Source organism: Triplophysa dalaica, chromosome 16, assembly GCF_015846415.1.
Source record: "Triplophysa dalaica isolate WHDGS20190420 chromosome 16, ASM1584641v1, whole genome shotgun sequence".
Taxonomy (NCBI): Eukaryota; Metazoa; Chordata; class Actinopteri; order Cypriniformes; family Nemacheilidae; genus Triplophysa; species Triplophysa dalaica.
Window position 1 is genome coordinate 1,094,792 of NC_079557.1, and position 18,862 is coordinate 1,113,653.

The 18,862-nt window shown below is 38.0% G+C and overlaps 1 protein-coding gene across 4 annotated transcripts; it reads left to right on the plus strand.

Moving 5' to 3' along the window:
• Positions 1–1,053: 1,053 nt before the first annotated feature.
• On the plus strand, positions 1,054–16,077 carry irf2b (interferon regulatory factor 2b). 4 transcript variants are annotated; one of them, XM_056770430.1, is made up of 9 exons: positions 1,054–1,245; positions 2,613–2,705; positions 3,344–3,443; positions 3,983–4,156; positions 5,192–5,229; positions 5,309–5,414; positions 7,589–7,741; positions 9,388–9,434; positions 14,950–16,077. In XM_056770430.1, exons 2-9 carry the CDS (start codon positions 2,619–2,621, stop codon positions 15,250–15,252), a joined length of 1,008 nt encoding a protein of 335 aa, XP_056626408.1. In that variant the 5' UTR covers positions 1,054–1,245; positions 2,613–2,618; the 3' UTR covers positions 15,253–16,077. The 4 variants fall into 4 exon arrangements, with proteins under 4 accessions (XP_056626408.1, XP_056626406.1, XP_056626407.1 ...); XM_056770428.1 differs by lacking the exon at positions 1,054–1,245 and adding an exon at positions 1,323–1,511 and having other exon boundaries at positions 9,391–9,434; XM_056770429.1 differs by lacking the exon at positions 1,054–1,245 and adding an exon at positions 1,324–1,511 and having other exon boundaries at positions 5,192–5,223.
• The last annotated feature ends 2,785 nt before the right edge of the window (positions 16,078–18,862 follow it).

Below are 18,862 nucleotides of genomic sequence, written 5' to 3' on the forward strand. Positions count from 1 at the left end.
AGGATTATTCGGGCTATAATTCATTTAACACTTGCATTGACTGTCTCAACCCTTGAGATCAAGTTCTTTCCTACAATCTCATTCACGCTACAGTCATGGTTGCAAAACACTCCCGTGCAAAAATTGACGTTAGTGATTAAATTTGTTAACGTCCATGACTACGTTTATACTTTGCATACACTTTTACACTCAAATACAGGTTTCATTCAAATAAAGGTCACGTGCGTCCAGATCAATGAAGATTGTCGTGCAACAGATATATTCATGAATTTATTATAACAGTTTTATACAGAAGACATTTGGAATAATAAAACACCCATTGACTCCCATAGTAGGAAACTTGCTTTATCATTTATTCTGTTCAGTTGAACACAAAAGAAGATATTTTGAAGAATGTAGGACTGCAAACAGTCCTTGGGCACTTTTGACAAACATCATTGTTTTTCTACTATGGTAGTCAATGGGTGTTGAGATCAGTTTGGTTATTATTCCAAATATCTTTCTCTGTGTTCATCATAAAGATTTGGAACAACTCGAAGGTGAGGAAATGATGACAGCATTTTCATTTTTGGGTGAAGTTCCCCTTTAAGTTTATTTTCTGCCCGCAGTGCCTCCTTTAAGAGGCCAGAACGAAACAACGAGGAAGTGAAAACGAAATTGAACGGACCCTCGTGTTCTACTATGGCGAAGGTACAGTTTATGAATATTAAATAGGTTCCGCTGTAGTCGTTCGGTTCTTTTTATTATTTTTATTGTATTGTGAGTAAATCAGTCTAAAAAAATCTAAACATTTATTAAAACACGTTCAGGAACTAAATGGAAAATTCGCTCGGTAACTTCTGCCCTCGAACTCTCATTAATATTCACACACCGCTTCAGTGATTCGTCCTGACAAGCAGAGCTCCTGACATATTCACCGCACTTCAGCCAATCAGTGCGCGAACGTGCCTTGACGTCCATAATATGAAATGATCCCACCTTCGCCGTAGTAGGGTTTGATAAAATGCAGTGAACGCGTACGACAAACGCTCACGCCCTCTAGACAGCGCAAACACACACGCAAACACACGCGCGCGCACACACACACTGGGGATTTCCACCCAAGCGCTTGTTTCCTTAACTTGTTTTGCTTTCGATCTGAAGAGCGAAATCAAATCCATCTTTCTTTTCCTTTTACTATCAAAAACTACACATTTCCAGGAGATTTCAGAGACCCTTCGCGTTTATTCCCGCAGCGATCGGCAGGTAATAAACTCGCATTTCCGCATTTATTTATGGGGCTCGTGCATGCACCGAATGTACAAGTGGATGTTTCTGCCGTAGAAGTGCTGATGTGTGGGTAAAATCGAAAGTCATGGGCTACTTGGATCCAATGGGAATCAAGGAGTTTATTTTCACTTTTGAGTTGACTTGACATCACTAACACGGTTATTTTAGGGAGGCTGGACTCGTCTGGTTTATTTTGCTGTAATGATCGGGACCCTCACGTCACAATGCAAAATATACAGGAGGTACAGTACTGACGAACTGTATGTGTTTGACATGAATGAGAGATTCATGAACACTTTACAGGAACACATGTTATTGTCATACAGGCTTTTATGAACGTGGGTACTTAAATGTGATTTTCTTTCACGTGACACTTCGAGTATTGAACTTTTGGATCCATTGTGAACTTGTTTGTGGTGTTTTGATTTGTTTTAAAGCCTAATTTGAAGGTACAATAGTGTTATGTTTTTTTGCATGACATGTTATGGTTGTGCGTGTGTGAGCTTTTGTGTTGTTGGTCTGCTTTGTGCCCTCATTTAAGTGATCCAGTGTTTTACTATAGTAAAAGTGTAGTAAACGTGATGTTTTGAGCAGATTGATTGTTAATACTGTAGTTTTACTCCAGCAATCATGGGTATTGTTGTTATTGCGGTGAGACCATTGTCGGTTTGTGATTATTTTGGTTACTACATATAAAAACAACAACTATGATCACAGTTGGTACACCACGGGAAAGGTTGATGTGGGTTGTCAGCCTGTGTTGTTTGTTGCTGATGTTGTTGTTTGTTTTCATCATTTCTTGATGGATCCTAACGGTTCAAAGGTCTCCAGTTGGAGAGAAACCATTTTAAGTTTGAGATTTTATTTGTCATGAAGCACAAACCTGTTTATGAGCTTGAATGTGTTAATGAATAACTGAAGAATCTCTTCACGTCTGTCATCATGTGTGATAAATATTACAGGTTTAACCACCACGACAATTCTCTCAGTCTCTCTACATTCTGTTTAAATTCATTGGTTCCCTTTAAACTCAAGATACTCGATTGACATAAATGAAGTTATGATATTCCCTAAACATGATGCAATATCACCATAACGACAAATGACATGACACACAAATACAGATTCACTTTACGTCTGTTGTGTCATTCTTGAGCTGACTCACACGTGTCTTTCATCTTTACTTGTATGAATTATTGTAGGAAGTAATTTCATTCCTTTATGGAGGTAATAGCTGCTCAACGTCTTTCCTGCGTTTACAGGATCAACATGCTAAAGAGGAAAAGTAACTGTGAACATTACATCCAACACAGATGTCTCTCTCTCTCTCTCTCTTTCTATAGGCCACAATGCCAGTGGAGAGAATGCGGATGAGACCGTGGTTGGAAGAGCAGATAAACTCTAGTCACATACCTGGACTAAAATGGGTAAACAAGGTACTTGCACTTTTGCTTACTATGATGATATCTGTCTGCTGGCACTGTACATGTGGTTATATGTGTTAAAGGGCCAGTTCACCCAAAATATTAAGTCATCATATAGGGGTGATTCACATTTCGTGTTTAAAACCGCACGGAAAACGCAAGCCCCACCGCATTCTCCAGTCAAATGACCCTTCGAAAAGTTGAACTATTTCCATCTCGATGCGGCACCAATGCACATAGAAAAAGCGGCTGCCTGGCTCCCTATTTGAGCGCCTGCCGCGTTTCTAGCTTGAAAATAACAAACTTGCGCGCGCTAAATGTGAATCGCCCCTTATTCCTCCTCGCGTGTCTTTAAAACTGTCCGTGAGTCTTTCTTCAGTGGAACGTGACTGAAGATATTTTGAGAAATGTCTCGGTGGTGTTGTGTCCAGACAAAGGAAGACAATGGAGTTCAGTGTTGTTTGGCTATCGACATTCTTCGAAATATCTTCTTTCTTGTTCTGCAGACGAAAGAAACTTGCACAGGTTTGACACAACGTGATCCTACAGTATACAATGAGAACACTGAGAGTTGACGTCTCTCATTGGTTGATTGAAATGCGATGGGTCAGTTTGGGGTGTGTTTTTATTTGCATGCTCTTTGCCTGCAGGAGAAGAGAATATTCCAGATCCCGTGGATGCATGCGGCACGTCACGGCTGGGATGTGGAGAAAGATGCTCCTCTCTTCCGGAACTGGGCCATACATACAGGTGCACAACACACACAAACACACATCAGTGATCAGCCAGATATACAGTATGTACACATGTCAAACATTACAACATTTAACACAAAGGACTTATTGATTACTTTAAGTGTTATGTCAGGATGTCTTTTTTTCATGATCTTATACAGTTGCTATGGTATTCTGGATGGTTGCTAACGGTAAAGACGCTCACACGTGTCCCTGTGATGTCCTGCTCTTTAGATCTATGTTCAGACCATGCTGTTATTATAGTAGAAGTGTAGAACTCACGTTTTTTGGGGGGGATTGATTTACATTTGCATAAGCACAGTTTAACTACAATTACCGTGTATAGATCATGAAGCTGAACCAATAAAACCATTGTGTATTCATGGTGTGACTATCGTAGTGGATGCAAGTCTGGAATTGTTTGGCTTCCAGGAAACCATAAATCTCATGCTTTGTGTAAATTGTTGTGCGCTGAATGCACACTCCGAAGGATGAAGCAGATAGCGAACGGTTTCTTTCTGTATTTTAAGTGTGTCTGGTTTTGAAAAAATTCAGGGAAATATCAACCGGGCGACAAGCCGGATCCCAAAACGTGGAAGGCGAACTTCCGGTGTGCCATGAACTCTCTGCCGGACATTGAAGAGGTGAAAGACAAAAGCATTAAAAAGGGAACAAACGCCTTCAGAGTGTACAAGATGCTCTCTGCGTCTGAGAGACATTCTAAAAGAGGTCTGTAAAGAATGCACATCGATACATACTCATCATTTCACAGATCTCATAAAGTATTTGTGTTTAAAATGTTGGGGTGTGCAACGATTAATCGCGATCCCGAATAACAGTTTGTGTTTACAAAATATATGTCTGTGTACTGTCATTTTGTATTTATTAACACATTCACATACATGTAGGTATTAAAGAAAAACATAAAAATAAAGAAATGTTTATATCAATTGAATAATATATAAATATTAAAAAAATAAATGTATATATTTACTAAATTTGTATGACTACACGTATGTGTTTATAAAACAAAATTCATTTTGGAAAAACTTTTATTTTAATCGCATCCAGAATGACAGTTTGTGTTTACAAAATATGTCTGTGTACAATTATTTTGTGTTAAGAAACACATTCACATACATGTATATATTTAAGAATAACATAAAAATCAATACATGTTTATATACATTTAAATAAAATGAAAATATGAAAATACATACAAATATTTACTAAATTTACATATTGTATGAGTACATGTTTGTGTTTATAAAAAATAAAATGAATTTTGGAAAAACTGTTATTTTGTATGCGATTAATCACGACTAATCGCATCCAGAAAAACAGTTTGTGTTTACAAAATATATATCTGTGTACTGTAATTTTGGATGCGATTAATCAAAATTAATCGTTGCACAGCCCTAATGAAATGCATGATAAAAGCATGATTAGTTTAGAGTTAAGGTCTTTGCACATACAGTCCAAATGTTTGTATGCATTTACTCGTATTTGGCGCTAGTTTGTACAGTGTCTCTGAATCGTCATTGCCCAGTCCGATTTTTTTTTTATGATGGACGAACATATCGGAGTCGATGTGTAAATGTGATCAAGGTGTTTTTGTTTTTTGTTTTTGGGGGACTCAATGTGCAATGGCCTTTAGAGTGGTTTTGGTTTAATCATTGTGTTAAAATTCATGTTTATTTTCTCAATGTAAAACATCATTTTCTAAACACCAGGATGTATTTTTGTCTTATGTCTTTCTCACAGGTAAGAAGAGGACGGCAGAGAAAGATGAAAAGGTGAAGGTAATATCTCACACACATGACAGAAAAGCTTTTAAAGCACAGATTATAGATGATACATGCGTGTGCGTGTGTGCTGCAGGCCGTGCGAGCGTGCCCTGTGCCGTCGGGTTGGGAAAACAGTAACGGCTCTTCAGCCTGTAAGCTCCCGGTGTCAGTCAAGCAGGAGGCGGATTACTTTGAGACAGGTAAGACACAACTTCCAGCTCCACCCTGTACACCTGTGCTCGGGTCATGTGACCTCATTCTGATCCAACCTGTTCCTCACTGACGCCACGACTTTTATTTGTTGTTTATGCAACTGTCATTCATCAGTTAGCAAGTGATATTTCCAATGAAATCATTGGTGACATTATTGCAGGAAGAGACATGAAACTACAGGTGTAGTTTAGATAATAAAAGTCATTGAAAGCAGAAAATGAATCTTTTTTTTCTGGCTTTCTTGAAAGGGCTGATTTGTTTTCCGATGCGATAGACGATGTAGGAAAGCCTGAAACACACGCCAACATTTTCTTCTGTGCTTTTCTTTCAGGCACCCAGAATGCTTTAGGCCTCACTGACAACGGCCTATTATATGAGTTTATTCTGCAGCTGCCCTTCCCATTTTAGTTTGCATACACACACAGGCACGCACGAGATCACAGTAGTTCTTAAAGGGACAGTTCATCCAATAAATTAAAATTGTCATCAGTTACTCACCCTTTAGGTTGTTTCAAACCTGTATACATTTATTTGTTCCAATGAACACGGAGAAAGATATTTGGAAGAATGTTAGCCATTTTCAGTTCTGGGACATCATAAACTACCATAGTAGGAATTTTTTTCCGGGATATTTTCAAGAATTTATGACAACAAAGAGTTCTCGGGCACCTACCATTTAATTCTTAAATTAATGATGTCCCGGAACTGAAAATTGCATTCTTCCAAATATCTTTATTTGTGTTCATCAGAACAAAGTAATTTATACGGGTATGACATTACATAAAGTTGAGTAAATGAGGACAGAATTTTTATTTTTGGGGTGGACTATCCCCTTAACAGAATTGTATTATATTTCATTTGTTTATGATCGATTCGCACACATTGGATCCAGTAAACATGAGACCTGCCGTCTGTTTTCCCATCATGCGTTGAGATGGTTTCAAAGAGCATGTGCTGTGTTTGAACACGGTGAACATCTCGTGTGTGTTTGCACGTGATTATTGACCTACAAATAGTCCAGAACTTTCCTCTTGATCTGACCGCCGCGATTAAACCGTTTAGCTTTTCCACAAATGGTTGAGTGGAAAGAAAGCAAAGATCTTTTTACTGTGATGTGAGAATTAAAAGCCATGTTTATGATTTTGATGCGTGTGTGTTTGTGACACTCAGATGTGTTTGGTTCACTCGTCTCGTGTTCAGAACACAGCAGCATGAAAGTCTTTGTGTTGTGGACCTGTTTATCCGGCTCTTCTTGACACACTGTTTGTTTCATTATGTCCAGTGTTCTTTGTTTGTCTGTAACGCTCTTGAATGGTGTTAAAGGTGAGCTAAGCGTGTGTTTGCTTATCAGTTTTCAGCGCCGATACGAGCCTGTAATGCACACTGAATTGAGAACAGAATGTCATTTAGCAACGGGTTACGAGATACACAGAGTTTTAATAAATGAAACACAATAATTGTGTGGATAAATGACACAGAAACACTTCCCGGATATTCAGTCTCTTGCTCTCTCTCTCACTCTCTCTCTCACTTTCTCTCTCTCACTGTGCTGCGCTGTGTACAAATAGTGCAATATGTAAACAAACAAAAAGAAAGATAATATTGTAATAAAATAGGATAAATTAAAAAGTGTGATGTATGTAGTGCACGGAAAGTGGTTTATAATATAATATATGTAAATATATAAAAACAGTAATAGAGTAAAGTTTAGACAAGTTAAGTAGCAGAATAAAGGGAAATAATAATATAATGTTAATAACATATATTGTAAACATCAGGTCAGCGCAGATTGGTTGTTTTCTCTTTGTTGTGACATATATTGTGCAGCTAACACACATCCATCCTTGTGTTCTCTCTCTCTCTCTCACTCGCTCTCTCTCTCTCGCTCTCTCTCTCACTCGCTCTCTCTCTCACTCGCTCTCTCTCACTCGCTCTCTCTCACTCGCTCTCTCTCTCTCTCTCTCTCTCTCACTCTCTCTCTCTCTCACTCGTTCTCTCTCTCACTCGCTCTCTCTCACTCGCTCTCTCTCACTCTCTCTCTCTCTCACTCGCTCTCTCTCACTCGCTCTCTCTCTCTCTCACTCTCTCTCTCACTCGCTCTCCCTCTCCCTCTCTCTCTCTCACTCTCTCTCTCTCTCTCTCTCTCTCTCTCTGTCTTTAGAGGTAGGTGGGCAGAGTCCGGACGACAACCTGATCATTAACGATCTGCCTGATGTGTGTCAGACCATTGAGGTGGTGACAGAAAATGAGGAGCAGACTGTGACCTCTAGTGACCTTTACCCTTTACAGATCTCTCCTGTATCCTCATATGGAGGTCAGTACACACGCACACGCACTGAACGGCAGTTATTGTTTTGGGTAAATATTTCACGATAGCAATCAAGGAACGTCACGGTCTAAAGACAAAAAAGAAAGTTGTATTTATGCATGAATGCTCAGCACATTTTAACCCGCTCATAAACACACACACACACACACACACACAGAGGGTTTTTATATCGTTGTTATCCTTCCAAAACTATGTATTGACAAATTTCCAAAGTTGCTGTTTTTAAAATAAATTATGTTTTTTTGTATGATCAAATACTGACAATCACTTTATAATAGTTAGAATATTGTAAATCCTAGCAGCAAACATACAGGGTGACAAAGAATAAAGATTTTGAAAGCGCGGCACTATACATTAGATCAATGATTATATATATGTAGATAGACACACACAGTTAATAATAATAAATCTAATATAATAATACATAATCCTTCATGCCCATGGGTGAACTCGCTTCATCTTGTGTAGAGGGGAGGTGTTTATTTAATGTGTGTTTTGCACGTCTGTTAATCTGATGAGATGTTCAATGTTCATCTGAGATGAGCTCTGACCAGCTGGATCCATCTCAAGGTCTCTCTCTCACTTTTTCTCTCTCTTTCACACACTCTCTCCCTTTAACTCTCTCTATCTCTTTCACTCACTCTCTCCCTTTAACTCTCTCACTCTCTCACTCTCTCTCTCTCTCTCTCTCTCTCTCTCTCTCTTTCACTCACTCCCTCTCTCTCTTTTACTCACCCTCTCTCTCTCTCTTTTACTCACCCTCTCTCTCTTTCACTCTCTCTCTTTCACTCTCTCTCTCTCTCTCTCTCTCTCTCTCTCTTTACTGTAACTCGACAGGTTTAATGTTTAACATGATTCACTCTCTCTTAACTCTGTGTGCTTGTCTTTGTGATTTTAAAGAGCTTTGTCATACATTTTTACTCTCTTGATTTATTTCACTTTGTACTGTGAACATTTGTAAATATTTTACTTCAAGTGTGAGTAGCGCTGAAAACTCACCGTCATAACGTCAGACTGTTTAAATGATTGACATGAGGGAAAAAATACTCTAGTGTACTTTTGATTATCCCGATATAACGCGGTCATTTGCCAAGTTAATCTGTTATTGAACTTTTAGATCAAACAGGTGAAAATCACAGAGATTTTGTCAGTTAAATTTAAAATGTTATCAAACTCATTGAAGCAACCCGTGGTATCAATCAGAAGTGGTGTCTTATGTAGTTTTCTGGGATGTTAAATCAGGAACGCACATGCGTGTCAGTGTGTTTCAGGACCGACGGGAACGTTGACTCATGTCCTGTTGTTCCGGGTTTTCCAATCGACAACAATCTGTTTTTTTGCCCAGAAGTCCCTGAGGCTGTAAGCCGCATGAGATGGCTTGTTAAACACAAACTGCACAAACAACCACACTTCTCTCTGACTTCTGTTTGTGTCCTCGTGTGAAACCTGCAATCACAGATCCCGAGGATGTTTTAGTCCAAGGGATCATTCGCACAAAACTCAGTGGAAACAAAAATGTGTTTGAAAGCGAGTGAATGATGAGAGATCACAATGTTTAGTGAAGCAGTAAAGGTTTCATAGTCTGACGGGAAATCCCCGATGAATGACTTGACTTTCTCTGTGTCTTCCAGCAGAGAGCGATACAGACAGCGTTCACAGTGAGGAAGACTCCAAAGAGGTATGTGAAAAACTCTCCACAAATATTTCCTGTGAAAAAAAAGTTGTGTTCTTTGTGTTCGGGCAGGTTTGAACAGAGGGAAGGCCGTCGATGTCAATGAGATTCAATCCAGCAGCACATCTCTGAGAACATCTCTCTAAACGTGACTGCTTTGCGAGACAATGAGGCCTATTTAGGGACCGTCCATATTTTTTGTACGCTGACATTTACTCCCAAATTCTGATGGTCTCATCGTAAAGAACACTTCCAGAGGAAACAGTTAGTTCTCAGATGTCTCTCTTTCATAGCTCAGGAGATTTGATTGGTTGCGTTTCATTTAAGTCTCAACTGAGTCTCAGATGTTTCTCTTAAAATCTCTTAATAAACAAATGAGGCATGAAGAGCCTGGAGGTGTGACGGAGACATCTGTCAGAATTATGACTCTTTTTCTCAGCAGAGTCTTGTTTCTGAGAAGTTGCTTTACTGCATTGCTGATGTGACGGAGACAATTTGGGGTCAAAACGTGTTTGATTGTCATAATGGCAAAAAAATTGTGTCGAAGACAACGTGAGCTGGAAAAACAAGTGTTTCAATGGGTGTGTCAAAGAATGGCCGACTCACATCTCACATCTTTTCCACGAACATATTCGTTTAAATTGAGATGCGCGGCAGGCACAACCAAACAGGGGGCGACGCGGTGGCAACGCTCATTCGGTGTGGCGCACACATTTTTCTAGGAACGTCTGGCCTCATCGATATGGAAATAGTTTAACTTTTCGCAGTGCCGAGCGCATCACGGTCGTTTGAAGAGAGAAAGAACCGCGGCTCACGTTTCCCGCGCGGTTTTAGACGCGATATGTGAATCGGGCCTTAACCCCTTCAGACTTTTATTTTTACTTCCGTATTTCGACGCATTTCCGAGTGAGATGGATTTTCTAATAAGAAAGAAAGTGGGCGTGGCTATAGTCTTCTCTGCGATTTAATTGGATGTGTAAAATCAGCCGTTGCATTTTGAAATGGAACTGGCGGCAGACTGACCGTTGAAGGGGAGGAGTTAACGGATGCTCCGCCTGAGACGTCTAACATACGTCATTTGAGATGGATCATCATTACAGGACGGATGAGCATTTTCAGATTTTAACTAGGGCTGACAAACGATTAATTGTGATTAATCGCATCCAGAATAAAATGTTGTATTTACTTAATATATGTCGGTGTACAGTGCATATTCATTTTAACACATACACATAAATGCATATATTCAAATAAAAAAAAAATAACAATTAATAAATGTTTATGTAGAATTTCAATTATTAGGAAATCTAAATGAATACATTTAAATATTTCTTTAACATATAGACAAGTATGTGTATGTCTTGTGTTTATAAATACAAAATTATTATGCACTGTACACGGATATATATGATGTAACAAACTTTTATTCTAGATGAGATAAATCCCGATTAATCGGTTCACAGCGTTAATCAGGGGCGTCACTAGGCCCTTTTTAGGGGAGCTTTAGCCCCCCTAAACTTCTGCCCAGCCCCCCTAAAAATTATTAGATTAATTAATTTGTGATCGCTTCAGTCCCCTTTAAAAACTCATTTGAAACGGCGGCGCGATGCGTCAAGTTTCGGCTCCTCCCCTGATCTAAGTCTGCATGGATTCAGCACGTTATTCAATCCGCAGGGGCGCCGAGCGGAGCGAACATCAGAGAGTACAAGGTGTGTGTGTCCATTTATTGATAGATTGCTATGATATGACACCTGCATCGGTATAGTTCTTGTAATTTCAGTTTACATAATGTTACTGGACCAATACACGGTTAGGTTTCTCATCCAATACCTGTACGTCTTCGCTGCGTTTATCCCTTATCACAGCGTGATAGTGTTTTTTTCTTCCAACAAAAATGAAGCGATTAAAACCCATGCAAACATACTTTAGAAAACGATCATGATTTATTTTTTAATTTACTTTTTAACATTTAAAACATATTATTGTGTATCTCGGCATTACATTATGCAGCCATGCACAGAAATGGTTAAATACACACATCATTGTCTGAAAGCAACAAATGGCAGAGAGAGAGAAACATCATGTGAAGTTATTTTGTTTTGTTTTAATAGATTTTTTTTGTGTTGAGTAATAATGAGTGTATCGTGATACATTCGAGTAAGAGTAGAGTAAAGGGATTTGTGTTTTATTTTAGGTAATTGATTTATAGAAGTGGCAAATTGATAATTCATGTTGTTACTTTTAATTACATTTTTTACATTTTTACATTTTTAGTCATTTGGCAGACGATTTTATCCAAAGCGACTTACAGTGCACTTATAACATTAAATAATTAAACGTTTGTACTTGTGTTTGTACAGTGAATAATGAATCAGGAAGTCTTCTCACATCTAAATGTTTCAAAATTTGTTTACAGTGTTGTATATGGCTCAGTCAGTACTCCTACTCCCATATATGAAATACAGGGAATACAATGAAATAGTGAATAGCAATAAGGCTAGTGGTATACAACCCTACCCTAATAGTCAAATAATATTTTTTTTAATCATACCCTTATTGGGGGCTAAGCCCCCCTAAAATGAAAATCTTAGAATCGCCCCTGGCATTAATTTTAACTAAAGATTATTAGGGCGCACAAACTTGACAGAGAATGACCCACATTGATCAACTTTGTGATGAACGTGTTAATTCATTGGTTTTGAGAGTCAGGGCTTCGACCTGAAGAGGTTCAGATACACAGGTGTGTGTATATCTTCATCTCCTGACCTTAAAGATTGAAACGTTTGTATTAAAGCCGGATTCATGTCAATATAATGTATATTTCTATATAATCTGCGTGAAACTATTTAAAAACTATATAGTTAACCATTTGTGATCATTTCTTCGCATATCTGCTTAAATGTCATTTTTAGCAGCTCACTGAAATAACTGGTGAGCTTCTATTCTCGCCTTCATGTATTTGCTGTTGAAACAGGAAGTTGGTGTCAGATGTATCAGAGGGTTTGTCTTTTTTTAAAGAAGCATTACGTGATTTGTCGCTCGCTGTTGACACTCGGAGCGATCGGACACACATTTTGATGTCTTTAAACTCTTGAATCAACGTTTCAAGTTTGAAAGATTGTGTCGGTTTTCCTTCTCAAGCGTGCGGTGTCTGTTCGCACACGCGTGTGTTTCTGGGGAAATCTTACAGCTGAAACGTTCTTTACCCACTCACTTTCAGTTCCTGTAGCTGGAGACTCTGATGCAAAACATGACGGGGAGGAAAGAGAAAGAGCGTGCGGTGACGTCTCCGTCATTCCCGCAAACACACAGCAGCGTCTTCAATACTCTGATGAATTTCTGAAGCTCGGAGTAAATTCTTTTGAACATGACGGGGAATTTAGGCTGCGCAAGATCAGTAATAGAGGAGATTATCTCAAAACCCAAGAGCTCGAATATCTTTGATCCTGAAAGTGTTCAATTAAAGAGATTGTTCGGTCAAAATAATAGATTTTTTAACCTGAATGTGACTCTTTCTTCAGTGAAACACAACAGAAGATATTTTGAGAAATGTCTCAGTCTTCATACCACGGATGTCAATGGGTTGATTATCAACATTCTTCTAAATATCTTCTTTTGTGTTCTGAAGAATAAAGAAAACTTCGGTTTGACATGACCCTGATAGCGCACTACATCTGGAAGATTTGACGTCTACATTTACATCTGGAACACATCATTTGCTCATCTGCAATACGTCTCAGAGACATCTGCCGTCACAAAGACGTCTAGGAGACGTCTGGAGTGTGCTTATGGTGTAAAACTGCTCTTTATAAGATATGTTTTTACACAGCAGATGTTTTCTAGATCTTTAGCACACGTATACAGATGTACATGTGTTAGCTGGGACTTGAGCAGGTATAATTGACGAGGAAAGTACTTTTTATGAACGTTCTAAGTTGAGAGGTGTATTTGCCTCTTCTGTTTGTACTGAGTTTTAAAATCTCGTATTTTGTACTTTAAAGCTGAGAGCTTAAAGATCTGGAGCTTGTGTTTGAGATAAACGTCTTGTGTCATGTGATCAGGAAGTCGCTGCAGTTTGATGATAGTCTGACTGCTGCTATAATTCTGTCAGGAAACAGAAGAATCTGTAAATCTTCATGGATTTGAAATGTGTGAGTTATCGGCGTAACGGCTGTAGTGAGATGACAAGCGAGTGTTTAGAGTCAGAGAGGAAATACAGCCGTGTGTGTTTCAGAAGTCAGATTGTAATTCAATTCAGTGACAGTTTGTTCAGTATATTGACGGTTTCAAAGCAACAACATAAACAAACATTACTGCGCATGTGAACTTCCGGTTCACGTTCCCAAACAATAGATCGTTTGTAGATTATTTCTGATAACAAGCAAAAGAAACTGAGAAGCTTACTTTGCTTAATCTCTCAAACATTGTGAATGTAGACTAGACTGTGATACCAAGATCGTCCGCTAGATGTCAGTGTACCATACACGCTTTCTTTAAATGCGACAGAACTACAGGATACATTCAACAAATTGTTTATTTAATACAATTATTAACAGTGAAATAATGATACAAATTTATATTAACATCAATTAAAAACAATATAGATTGTTATATTACAGGACAATAGCCAAACACAAACAGGAAGTTAACTGGGGGTCCGATGAAACGGTCTATACATCTAGAAAATATCTGGATATATATACAGTATATATAATTTGGTTTCATTTAACTTAGTCTGAGATGTTTCTTCTAAAATAGAAATAAAAATAAAATGAAATGAGAGTGTAATTGTGTAAACACATGAAGAGTCTGGAGGTGTACATGAATGTGGATTGTAGAGGTCAAATCATCTGGATTTGAGTAAATGTGATGAGAAATGTTTGAGGTCATGTTGAGATCTTCAATAATACTCACTTGTGATCGCAGACGAGACAAATCTGAGCTCAGTTTGACACATTGACATTCTCAGACTCATTTTCACAGGAGAAATATCTGAAACCCAAATGAGACTTAAAGGGCTAGTTTACACCAAAATGACAATTCTGTCATCATCTACTCACCCTCGGGTTGTTCCAAACGTGTATAAATGTCTTTGTTGTGAAGAACACAAAGGAAGATATTTGTAGGAATGTGCAAGAACAGATCTCATCCCACATTTACTGCCATAGTAGGGAAAAGAAATACTATGGAGTCAATGTGTTATGAGTTCTCTTTGGTCACTGACATTCTTACAAATATCTTCTTTTGTGTTTGGCAGAACAATTACAGGTTTGGAACACTCTGAAGGTGAGTACATCATGACAGAATTTTCATTTATCTGGTGAACTGTCCCTTCAAGCAATAGTTTCCGTTCGCTCTCATTCTCACTGACATCTTGGAGAAATAAGAAGGATGTTAAAGAGATCTCATGTGTGATCAGTCTTTCTTATGGTCGTGTTCACGCGTGCTCTGGGTGAACTGTATGTTGTGTGATATGTTATGAGTGTGACGGTCACCAGTGTGTCTCTGTTCTGTCCTGCAGCATGTTCACACGTTCCTGTTCGGCCAGGAAGACGAGAAACCTCCGATGCCTCTGCCCGGCATGTCCTCGTTCATCTCCTCTGACAAACCCAACTTCAAGATCACCACCGTCCGAGAGCCGGCACCTTCCTCCGCACACGCCACCTTCACCAGCGCATCTCACTGGTCCATCTCAAACCCCCCGTTCACCTCCGTCCACACGCCTGACCCAGAACGCTCCGGCCAACCGCCCGTCCACGAGAATCGTGCCAGCGTGATCATGAAAACCCCAGACGTCTCCAAATCCTCGGTGAAGAGCTGCTGATGTCTGTGTGGTCACGTGGTGTCCGGCCGCAGGTATAGGACCTAAAAGAGCTCAGGAGACGTTCTCCGGATGAGCGGAGCCAAAAGTGATGCGCCATTCAGGGAGCGCAGGAAGTTGCTGTTGTGGTGGATGTCTAGATGTCAAGCCATTGTGAAGGTGTGTGTGTATATAGACGGGCTCAGTAGCCGCCCGAGCACCTTATGACTGTGATCATCGCTGACTTGTTAAGTTTGTGATCGAGGGGAAATAGTTTTAGGAGCGTTTACCAGCTTCGGCAAATCCGTAATGCACATAAATGGCACTTAATGGCACACTTAGCCTCAAGCCTTCATCACGAGCCAATATATATATATATTTTTATACTTTAGGGATCTTTATACGATGGATAATATATGATATAACTGGCACTTGTACATGCTCGGCCTTATGATGCAAGACATCCGGTGTGAATTTGTGTTCGTTTGTGGTTTTTATGACAAAAAGCACTTCTTTTTATGGTTTTTAAAGAAAGAAAAAGAAAAAGTAGGTTAGATGATGGAGCGCGATGTTTGTATATGTCCTGTTTGTATATATATGTGTCAAGGCTGGTGTGTGTTTGTAGATCTGTATAGATATCATACAAGGGCTTCTTTTAATTCACAGAAGAATCTCACAAGAGGTTTCCTCAAGATTGTGGTGTATGAAAATCATGATATCATAAGAATAAATGAGAAACTGCTGACGATACTGTGTCGACACCTGAAGATTCATGTGTGTGTTCGCGTTTGTGTGCATGTTTACATTGTACATTTCCTTTGTCCTCATAAAGTAAATTGTTTAAAGTCATACTGAACCGTGATTTTTTTTCACGTGAAGAAGCAGAAAGTATGTTGCAAATAACATAACATTTTAAGTCTGTCCATCTGGATATAATCTTGTAGTTCGATCAAAAGCTTCACTGCGTAAGACAAAATTTCGAAATGTACGTAATGTGCATTGCATCATTTATAAATTCCCGAAGTTCACATAATGACAATTATTTTGACAACGTTTCAAATATATTGCACACAGAAAACCTTCATAGAATTAAAGGACTGTGATTTCATGATACCCATTAATAAAGTTATTTTTCTGATTATTTATTCTTATATATTTTTTCAAAAATGTAATTCTATCGCTGTATGGCAAAGAGTAAAATCGAATCTTATATCAAAAGTGTTCAGAATGAAGAATGTAATTATTTATGTTTGTTCACTAATCTAGCGCAGTTCCTCTTGTGTAAACTGTGATTTATCAGAACATGTTTCTCATGTGGAGTGAGACAGCCCTGTCGTCTTGCAGGTTTCCTCTCGTCTGTCTTTTATTCTTTATTTCTCTGTTTATCAGGATCAGCCGGCTTTAAAAAAAAAACTCACAAATCAACAATGTTCTTTTTATTAAAACATCAATACACAACATAATATATTGATAACTTGAATATGAATAACATTCTCAATTTACAAAAACAAACTTTTTAAACAAAGATAAAAAAAGGTGATGAGAAAATATTTAAATCCTACTCGTTACCAGTGTTGGGTGTAACTAGTCAACTATCATGTAATTGCTTACTTTAAATAAATTACTTTTCCTGTAAAAATGTAAAGTAAGGGATCATTTTTTTACTGTAGTTTAATTACAGTTACTTTAAAAGTAATTGAACTAAATACTGTTTTCACAATAGTGAAATTGACATTAAAAGTCTAACTTTAAAATGCATGCATTAATGTATCTTTCTCACATTTCTATTACTTTAGGTAAGTACATAAGAGTCCTTTATCAAGTTTTATTATTATTTATTTGTTTATTATTTATTTGAATGAATTAAGAGTGAATCACTTAATTAATCACGCTTGATATAAGATATAGAAAGTAATTAGTAATTAAATACTTTGTCTATATTTGTACAGTAGTCCAATTACTCTTCTCAATATGTAATGAGTAACTAATGAATTACTTTTTCAGAGTAATTTACCCAACACTGCTTACAACATGAAAGATCTCCTCATCATTTATTTTGTTGATAATTTTAAATGATTTAATTAAATGTTCGACTTCACATAATAATTCTTTAATATCAGTTGTTTAGAAGGAATCTTTGTTTGTGCAAATACAACTTAACCACAGATTAAAATGACTTGTTCAAGTTTTCAAAATAACATATAACATCTTTAATGCCTAGATTACATGATATGTTTAGTTTAGAAGAACTGTAGAAACTCGGATCATTCCAAAAGGTTAAAGACACATTACACAATAAAGTGACACGCTTTCGTTCTCATTATTGTGTTTGTTCAGTGCGCGTGTCTACTGCTAAACGCGCTGACGTCATCGGCACTCGTCAGCACAAATACAAACATTAAAACCCACAGGAGTCCTATTAAATTATCTTCATCTCTGGGCCTCTTTGTGATATTTTATCAGAATAAATTGTTGTAGAGTGATTGTTGGATTACTCTAGTATGTTGTTTTTCTAAGACTTCTCTGAGGGTCTCATGAGGGGAATTAAAAGTGAGGTTACAGCGCCGCCTAGTGGAGGAGTGAAGCATCTTCCGTATAAAAGCCTTTCGGACGCAAGAGGTCAGTAAGTGCTTTCATCAACTTTAGATTATGATGTTCTGGTGTCATTATCTGGATCACTGCTTGTTCAAGACTTTGCCTCACTCTGATTCTGAATATAATATATACACTTATGAATCAATTATAGGGTAACAGGAACTAATGAATAATTATGAATAATTATGACCTTATGTACAGTTAAGTAGCCTAAGTCTGTACATGTGAACATCATTGGGATGTGTTCCCCTTCATTGTAGAGTTAAATATAGAATATTAAATATAAATAGCAGCAGTAATAGGTGTGTTTGCGCATGAGAACCAACAGATTTTCACCTTTTTAAATCTTTTAAAGTACTTTATTATGTACATTTGTGAATTGCTAATATGTGCTGCGTGTGCATTTGTGTGTGTTGTGTACAGGTGTGTGTGTGACATTAGAAACTGTGTCGGGGTGTTGCTAAATTAGCCAGTGGCTTATACCTCATCTTACTATTGCATTTAAGTGCTTGTAAAAAAAGTATGTTCCACACTAGGATTAATTACATACTAAACAACCTATGTATGCATGAGTTCAATGTTTTATTTTAATATTATGACATATTTATTCAAATTAAAGTTCATTACAAATGTCCAAAGTACTATGACTTTACTTCTAGGTTTTTGACGTGCACAGAGCTTCTATGACGCAAGCAGAGCCATTGAGAGAGAGCTGTCACATGATTCACTGAGCCTTCAGATAGTTATGTTTTCTCTTTAAATGCTTTATTTCTTTCCTTTTTTTCACTAAATGGCTTTCGTCTTTAAATGGGTTAGAAGTTTTCCTGTGTTGGTCTTTGCAGCTCCATGCGTTACTCTGTTCCATTGGAGTCAACGGAAAAGAAGCGACTCTCTCTATCAATGGCTCTGATCGCAAGTAGCCTACAGCAGTCTCGGTCTGTTTAGTAAACAACCTTTACCCTATTTCAGCCACGCAATTCAAGCTTAATCAGTCTGAACAGTGTTTTCTGTCTTCTCAAGGCAGTCCTCTGGCACAGCA

Excerpts from the sequence above, each read along its gene's own strand:
- irf2b (XM_056770427.1), top strand. Across the intron at positions 4,157-5,191 it reads TGAGAGACATTCTAAAAGAG|GTAAGAAGAGGACGGCAGAG; the intron begins GTCTGTAAAGAA and ends TCTTTCTCACAG. Across the intron at positions 5,230-5,308 it reads AGAAAGATGAAAAGGTGAAG|GCCGTGCGAGCGTGCCCTGT; the intron begins GTAATATCTCAC and ends TGTGTGCTGCAG.